The sequence below is a fragment of the Micropterus dolomieu genome, linkage group LG01, assembly GCF_021292245.1.
Source record: "Micropterus dolomieu isolate WLL.071019.BEF.003 ecotype Adirondacks linkage group LG01, ASM2129224v1, whole genome shotgun sequence".
NCBI classification, from domain to species: Eukaryota; Metazoa; Chordata; class Actinopteri; order Centrarchiformes; family Centrarchidae; genus Micropterus; species Micropterus dolomieu.
Genome location: NC_060150.1, coordinates 30,373,460 through 30,382,371, shown reverse-complemented (window position 1 = coordinate 30,382,371; position 8,912 = coordinate 30,373,460). Strand labels below are relative to the sequence as shown.

The window sequence follows — 8,912 nt, the reverse complement described above, 5'->3', positions numbered from 1 at the left end:
GCATAGCTGTGTAATTGCGGCGCCATTTGGGGCATTTGTTTTTTTATGTTGTGTGTATGACAAGGGTTTAAATCCTTCATATATACATTTTATAATCTGAGGTTTTTACCTGAGTTGCATATTAAAATAAAGGTCACTGAGGTCACACTGGGGGAGACAATTTATATGACACTCAAATGTGCCTGGAATTCATTTGCTGAACACTTGGCTTTGCCAGTCTACTTAGCAGATGATACGGACAGAGATATGATCGACAGAAACGTAATCCAATTAAAAGCACACATGCGATTTGGGAACCGGAAAGCCCTGTCCGATTATCCAATAGCAATGCGGCAGACACCAAAGAGGGTTGGCTAGAATCCTCCGCCGACCAATAGGGTTGAGAGTTGTCCGCCCGCAGTGATCCATGACTCCGCCCCCGGCTTCCATTTCTGAACCGAAGGGACGCCGCCGCGCTCGCGTAGACTCCTCGCCTTTTTTTATACACACATTTAAGTAAATAAACTAGGTTCGCTGTCGTAAATTGGGACCATTGCGTAAAGGTAACGAGTGTAACTGGAGTCCCTGTTCATCGTGGTGTGCTGTTTGAGTAGTGGCTGGAACTGTAGCTAGCATTTTAATCCCCATTTTAACTTTACTAAGCGGCGTTTTCCGCCGTTTTTTCTTTTCGCCGCCCCGCTCACTCTACCCCCTTGTGTGTGAGTAGGGGCCTGCAACGTTGGTTCAGCCACGAGGCGCGTCGGTACAGTTGGAACAGGGCGATGGCGGAGTTCGGTAACGGACTGGCGGAGGAATCCCTACTAGATTCAGACCCCGGACATCCCGAGCTGGAAGACCCAGGTGTCGGTGACGAAGAACCGGGCTTAGAAGAGGGAGAGGCCGCGATTGAAGACCCGGTAAGTGAAGGGCATTGTTTCAGCTGTGAGAACCCACATGAATACCAGGGTGCCTTATGGGCAAATCGGTGTGGTTGGGTTGAAAGCGGGCAACCAATTTGTTGACTTTTTTACCACAAATGTTGGGTCACATGCCGTGTGCATTACTGCTATCGCCAGGTCGATATTAACCGCCATTGTGGTTCACGCAGTGCAGTAGAAATGGGTGGTGACATGCGTGGTGTCGACCGCCATCTTGGCGCAACAGCGGCGCCAGTTTCTCTGCGCCAGGGAGCAGCTCGAGCCGTTGGGGTGGGGGGTATCCTCGTCTCCAAAAAAATGCGAGACTGAGATGCAGGAGACAGTCAGGGGCGAGGGTAGGACAGGCCGCCGCAATTAGCCGCCGCTGTGCGAGTCTACCTGCTTGAGAAGGCGACCTGCTTACGGTAATGACACATTTTTATTCAGTTTGCCTTCACCATTCTGCCGGCTGCTGCTGCATTTCAAGTACCGGTGTGTGCACATGCAAATGACCGAGCGGCAGCAGGCTAACGTTAGCTTATGGCATGTACCAGCATCAAATACTGCAGCTAAAATGACCAGAGGACCTGTTAGCCGGACTCGGTGGTCGCGAGACAGAATGCGGAATTTGCGCCTTTAGCTCCTGCGGCTGGGTGAACTGCTGCTTGCTAGATCTGTTACCATGCGATAAAAGGTCTCTGGCTAACAGGCTAGCTGGTTTTAACAAAGCTAGGGCGGAGATGGCAGACGTGCACCTGGCCATTTTTGTCATTTATTTAGGACGACGGTTTCGTGTCGCGCATCATTGGGGACGTACGATTCTGTGTGTCGTGTGTGGTGGTCCAAGATGCACACTCAGCGTCAGTCTGCCAGATTTTAATTTTCCAACAGCTCCACTCAAGTGCATATCTCCTGGTAATGTCTATACAGCGTGTCCAGGTGGGTTTTGAGGTTGTAGTATTGTAGAGCGCGGCATGCAACGCAGAAGCAGGGGGGTTGCGGTATTTTAGGGGCTGGGTTTGCATCCTTCAGTGTTTTGCCAGGGCAAGGAGAACGAGAGAAGGGAGGGGAGTGAAAGAGCTTGCTGTGAATATGCGACAAAAAATAGGAGGTCCAGCGTGTCGGATGGCTTTGCTGTGAATATGGATTACTCCCTCCTCATCAATGATCTCGAGTTGCACTGTGATGCTGTGTAGCTAAAGGTTGTTGACGTTTGATGTGACAGATTAGCAGGCACAGAGAAATGATGGGGCCACGACCCACGTGCAGTTGGTTCTCTCTGGTGAGAAGACCTGAATTTAGTATGGTCCGCCTGTGTCACTGCAGCCAGTGGTACAAAGAGCCTTTACATTACAAACCCTGTCAGCACAGGCACCAGCCCTGGATGGAGCTGGAATGACTCCCACTGTGCTGCAGTGCACCACTGTCAGACAGGAGGGTCCTCTCCCACGTGAGGACACAGCCATCTCTGTGTTCACCTTAAGAATAATACATTTGTTGGATTGTTTGTAAGAGTTTCGGTTTTCTCTCTGACCTCGGATCATTATCGCTGCCCCAAATACATCCTCACTTGTTGTCAAAACAGCCCTTAATTGAACTTGAGTTGTATTAGAGCTTCAGAGAAACAATTGTTCAGCATCACAGTAAAATAATTGCATCCTGTAGAGACGGAGAAATGTTAATCAGAAACGTTGTGTTTATAACAGAGAAATAAGCAGGTTTTTGGTGTAGTTTTGAGTGTATGTATTGTAACATGGTAAATGAATTTGGATTGATTGCTGTTGTGTTTACACCTGTTTTTACTCAGCTGAATTCTGTGTTGTGTGTCTTGTTTTAATGCTATCTCTGAACATTGGCTTTACACTCATTGAGAAGTGACAGGAAATGTGGGTACTGAGCGCACTGAACTGATTCAGTTTTGAATGCCACTCAAGCATCTCGTGGCCCTGATGAGGCACTTTTTAAGAAAACCCACCTTTTTATGGTTAACTTTCAAGTTGTGGGAGGTAGCTACTGCCAAATTTAGGCTTGGTGGTAGAAAGTGCTGTAAAAAGATTGTGGGGGATGAGAGGCATTGCAAGTACAGTGAAGGTGCAGAACCATTCAGACAGTACACTTTTAGATGGAAGTAGTCCCAATGTGTGTGGGTTTTCCGATTTGGGCAGAATCAGCGCACACACTTGAGGTCATGTTATGACATCGACATCACCTACACAGGTTCAGCATCTCCTTGCTGATGTGCCGTCTTGCCTAATGTGCAGTTGCCAAAGGGATGTAATGGCCACATTTGTTGATGATAACAATTTCGTGGTTGGGTCAGCATTTAGCGTAGCATGCCAGTCATCCACACTGTGTGTGATTATGTCGCTTGTGATTAATGTTTCAGCAAGTTGTACTGTGCTCATGATGGACCGGCAGCTCTGATGGATTTTGTGTCTGTGTTGCAGGAGCTGGAGGCAATCAAAGCCCGGGTGAGAGAGATGGAGGAAGAGGCAGAGAAGCTGAAGGAGCTACAGAACGAGGTGGAGAAACAGATGAATCTCAGCCCCCCACCAGGTGAGTAAGTGTGAGGGGGAAACCTTTCTTCCCATGTGCGCGCTCTCTCTCTCGGAATGAAGGAAAAATGCCACAATCTCAAAATAATGATTTTGTACCTACTTAAAGTAATCTCTCAGTGAAATTACCCCAACCAGTGACCTCAAACTAACATTTCTAATTTTAAAAAGCTCATATTAGTACTTTTTTAGGTTAGTGAACTGAATTATTAGAAAACCATCACGCATGAAAACAGAAAGTTGCTTTAAAATTTAGTTTACAGTTAGAAAAGGTAATTTGATTCTATAGTCTTTGCATTAATTAGTTTAATAAAGCATGTTTGTGTTATGGTCGTGCACAAACAAAATAGAGTAATTATGTAGCTGCAAGAGACTGAAGTGTGCAGCTGGAAGGCGTGAAAGGTCTATTACTTAATGTTCAACCTGCAAATCACATTTTATGGTACATTTTAGATTTAATTCAGACTTGAATATTTAGTAGTAGTGGGGGTTTATTAAGCTAAATGATGACATAGCAAAAATACACTTCCATCCACAGCAGTACACGGCTCTGCCCGGGACTCCTGTCTGCCTCTCCAAACTGGGGTCGTAATACACAGACTATCGTTAACTATCCCTCTGATGTACTTCAGACCTGCACTTGATACACCACCCATCCCGTGATTGTCAGACGCACTGCATTTCACATCATGTAGTTTGAGAAACAACCGTTTTGAATATTTGCTTTAATTAAAACATTTAGTTGCTCATATAGATTTGTTTCTCCCCCCTCTCCTGCATGCAGTCGGTCCCGTCATCATGTCCATCGAGGAAAAGATGGAAGCAGATGGCAGATCAATTTATGTCGGAAATGTGAGTAACCGTCTCTTTGTCTCATACACTTGCTGTTTTGGCCACTTTGTCTTGTTTCTTGTTGCAGCTTTTAAGATGATGTCAAAGAAAAATAAGGCAATTATTTGAGAAAACACTGAAAGCACTTTAAAGTGCTTATAAAAACTCGCCCCATTGAAGTCTGTGGATTGCTATCAGCTTTGGGTTTCTGGACACACAGTTTCCCACCATTTTCTTTCTTTGCAAATCCATTTACCATCTTAATGTGCACACAACTGCAATGTTACAACTGGATACTCATATGATACACCGTTTGGAAGCTAAAACTCTTGTGATTTGACCAATGCAAACCATTTCAAGATAGAATCAGCCCTCTGTCAGACCAACCAGTATAATCAAAATTGACACGACTCACCTATGAAGCCTCATAGTAACTTAATCCACCATATTCCAACAGAAATGGTCTTTTTACGTTGTCAAAGATCCAGATGATCCAATCCAGTAAAAACATTTAGTCCAAAACACATTATTCTATCACTAAATCATCAGGGGCTGCTGCAGCATCGTTTCTATTTGCCGGCAGACGTGGCTCATTTGTCATTATAACCGTAACAACTCCGATTTGGATGTAAACAAATGCGATATCTTGTATTGAAATTAGCTGCTGAACTCTGACCTTTCAGCTGACACCAAATTCGACCCAATAGGAGCTGACATGTCCCGTACACGGCCCACAGTAGCCAACGAGAGCCCGCGCTGAAAGAAAGGGCCAGCCGCTATTATTTCGTGTGTAGGCCAAGCCAGTTTTAAGCAGTTGTGCCGATGACTGGCACTTCGTGTAGCCAGTAAAATTGTAAAAAATAACAATATCCAGCTTTAACTAGGAAGTTCATGATCTACCAGCAAAAAACACATCTGCGTCAATCTACTGGCTGATGCAGAGCAATGCAGAAGCAACCGCTTGCCGCCAAGGGGCGGTGCTGTTTTTGGAAAAATACGCTAAGACATACACTTAGAAAAACCTGTGTAAAATAATATTTTTTCCTACAGTGTTTTCCAGCTACAAAGTTCCAGCTATAGTTGTCTGCATGCATGTGTTAGCAAACATTTTCAAGTGGAAACAAAAAATATTAGTTTGTGTGTTTTAAACTTACATTAGTCAATTCCTGTAGCACTTACAGTGATTCTGACTTTTGGGTTCAGAGTGTTATCTTTCAGAGAAGCCCAAAACCAAATGGTTCAACAACTGCATTCAATTTACTTTGTATATGCCTTGAATAGGTGTTTTGCATGAATTTTACACAAATGGTAAGCGGTTAAGCTCTAAACTAACAGTGAGCAGACATTTTCAAGTCATTGAAATCATGGGATTTAGGTTGTGGTCACTCTGGGATTTTAATATTTCTTTTAGAATTGTCTTCAAGTTACTATAAAGGCGCTTTACATGACAAATCTCCTTACTTTGTAGCCTTGCCTTTATGTTTTGGTTGTAGTCTTGCTGGAAAATTGTGCCAAACACAGCATATAGCATGACAACCACAGAGCTAAAGTTTGATTTCATAAGGACATTTCACCGTCTTCTGCTCTCAGAGTCTCCGGTGTGTCTTCTGGCAAACGATGGCTTTCTCCCATAAAGCTGCGACTGAGTTGCTTCCTCAAGTTGCCTCTTGGTAGCCGCTCGACACTTTTTTTAGGACCGCCTGCTATAGATAGAATTAAAGCTGTGCAATATTCTCCCCATATTTCTTAAGATTAAACTTATGAACTCTAAAGCATATTTAGTTTTGTTAGATAGTGTTCCTGTGTTTTCATGATTACTCTTTTCACTGACCAGCTGCAGCTGTATTTCACCTGAAATCACTTGTCCTACCTGAATAGCACATAGGTGACAACACTAGTGGAAAAACTGGGTGGATACTTGTAAACAGATTGTTTTGTATTTGGGCTTGATGTAGAAAGATTTTTATTTAGTTTGACCTTTGACTTAGTTCACTGTCAAATCTTAAATCAGTCTGCTCTCATTCCATGTTTTATAAACTCTAAGGGAGCAAATACTTTTTTTTAGTCACTATACTTGACATTTGTTTCTCTTTCTGTTGGTCTCTTGTTTTTGTTTTTAGACTTAATATTATATTTTATGGTACTTTTATATTTAATAGGTACTTGCTTTTCCATTTCAGCCTGCCTAATTTAGTCAAACTGAACTATAATTCTTGGTGCATGAAGTGTGCATGTAACTCATAGGCAGTAAGGAAAATGTAATAATAATGAATGTAGTAATATTTTATGTAAGGCACATGCTGATGAAAAATAATTGCAATCTTGATTTTAAGTGTACATGCTCAAACATTAGTGATGCATCTCTGTTGATGTTTAACCTTTTATCTTTTCTTTCTTCAGGTGGACTACGGTGCCACGGCAGAAGAGCTCGAGGCTCATTTTCATGGCTGCGGTTCAGTAAACAGAGTCACCATCCTATGTGACAAATACACAGGGCATCCCAAGGGGTAATAAAACATCGATATACCGTACCTTTTCACTATGCAGTAGAGGGGTGGTTATCATCACCAATTCACACTGTTGTTGAGAAATAAGACGTTTAGATGTTTCTGATCATCTCTAATAAATGAAGACATTCCCTGCTTGTTGCTGATTTGGGTTTGTTTTTCTTCAGGTTTGCCTATATTGAGTTTGCAGACAAAGAGTCTGTTAGGACAGCCATGGCTTTGGACGAGTCCCTATTCAGAGGAAGGCAGATAAAGGTAAGAATTTCAGCTTTTTAAATGTTCCTATTTTCATAGAGCAGCTGGGGGGTCCTCACATTGAAAAGTCAGCAGTCGTAGGTCAGAACAACAAGAAAAGTGACACCATTGCAAGATGAAATAAGAAAGGGGCAATGTGAAGAAGCATAACAAAGATTATCACCTGTAGGGGTGTGCCATATCATTCACATTATATATCGGTATAATTTATTTTTATTTTTCGTGACAGTGGCAATATTTTGATTTAATTGACACAATAACATCATACGGTTAAACGCTGCAACAACAAGCATGGCTGAAAGCTAAAGTAACATTAATGCTGTCTCCGCGGTGCAAGAGTTGCTTCCAAAAAGGGGAGCGAATTCAGTAGTGTAGTAGTGTGGTTTTGTTGCAAAAGATCAGATGTAAAACAAACCGGGGGAATGTTAAAGAAGTGCAAGAAGACTGTAAGAACAAATAAGGGCTGTACAACAAACTTATTTCACAGAGCAGAAGCACCTGGTTGAGTACGAGGATCGCTGTAATATCGTGATATTATTTTAATGCCATATCAATTTGCCCCATGTGCCCTGTGGCTTCATCATTGCAAGTTGCTGAAATATTTAGTGCATTTACAAAATGAACTGAGCCAGTGACTGTGACACTAAATTTAGCTGATGCTGGAGTGACTGTGGCAAAAACTACTTTGATCACTCCTCCAGATCTGGGTGGGGTTGTCCTGTTTAGCACAAAGACAACTATATTTCTGCCAAAGAGAAATTTGATGAAGGTGTCTCATTTTCATTGTTGTTGGTTGAGCAGAGCAGCTCTACAGTAGATGATTATCAGATTATTTGTGCTTCTCTGGTGAAATTTCCTAATAGTGACAGGGGCCGATGCTCAGTTGGGCATGAATTTAAAGTTTATAAATATGCTTTTGTCACCAAGAAACCTAAATACATCTGCTATTTCAAACTGAAAGGAAAGCTTGATTTAAAAATGTTTAGAATAAGATTCATATTACCTCACCGGCCACAAGACTGGAAGTCAGTTTATGTACCGGCCCCTTGATTGATTTCTCGCTCCTCAGGTGGGCGCTAAGAGAACAAACAGACCAGGCATCAGCACCACAGACCGCGGCTTTCCACGGGCTCGGTTCCGGTCACGGGGAGGAAGCTTCTCATCGCGTGCACGCTACTACAGCGGCTACACGCCACCCAGAGGCAGAGGACGGGCCTTCAGGTGAGCTGACGCCGAGGCGCCTCAGGTCTGACGCCGTGGGAGAACACTGGACCTGCATGCACTGCACCTCACTCACTGTTTGCATTGGAAGGAAAGGACAGGAGAAAACAGGGCAGACAATTATGAACAGCCAGGATTAGCAGCAGCTGTTATAGATAGACCTGCAGTTACTTTATTGGCATTTCTTGTACAGACGAGGAATTCAGGAGAAAACACAGATTGGACTAAATTGGTGCACAGCAAATTAGAGTTGCCTGTTTCGGCCCTCAATCATAGTCGGGGTTAACACTGTCCCCTCACTGTATTTTACCACAAGTAGAACAGGGCAAGAAAGTTAATGTTTGAGAATCCTGAACATCTCTATTTGCTATGCTGGTGACAAATGAAAGGAAAAAGCAACATGAAGTGTCTTAGTTCGGAGTCAGGCCTCCATGAGCCTCCAGAACAGCTTAAGTGCTCCTTGCCAAGTGTATGGAACTCTTTTGGAGTTCGTTTGGAGTCCTCCACAAGATAACCCCTCATTTATATTTTTTTATGTATACACACACACACATAACCTTCATTTAATCAGGTCGTCTCATTGAGATTAAGATCTCTTTTGCAAGAGAGACCAGAGTGCAGCGGGGGGGGGGGGGGGGAAAAAAAAC

The 8,912-nt window shown here is 43.3% G+C and overlaps 1 protein-coding gene across 5 annotated transcripts in view; it reads left to right on the top strand.

Moving 5' to 3' along the window:
* Positions 1 to 400: 400 nt before the first annotated feature.
* Positions 401 to 8,912, top strand: part of pabpn1 (poly(A) binding protein, nuclear 1) — a 15,900-nt gene continuing 7,388 nt past the window's right edge. For 2 of the 5 annotated variants that reach the window (XM_046064461.1, XM_046064452.1), the window contains exons 1-6: positions 422 to 896; positions 3,344 to 3,452; positions 4,236 to 4,303; positions 6,683 to 6,789; positions 6,957 to 7,044; positions 8,114 to 8,265. In XM_046064461.1, the coding sequence (XP_045920417.1) occupies positions 762 to 896; positions 3,344 to 3,452; positions 4,236 to 4,303; positions 6,683 to 6,789; positions 6,957 to 7,044; positions 8,114 to 8,265 (659 nt within the window). In that variant the 5' untranslated portion in view covers positions 422 to 761. Of the gene's footprint in view, positions 897 to 1,173; positions 1,322 to 3,343; positions 3,453 to 4,235; positions 4,304 to 6,682; positions 6,790 to 6,956; positions 7,045 to 8,113; positions 8,266 to 8,912 lie in introns of those variants that run through there. The other 3 variants (XM_046064470.1, XM_046064477.1, XM_046064484.1) reach the window with 3 other exon arrangements.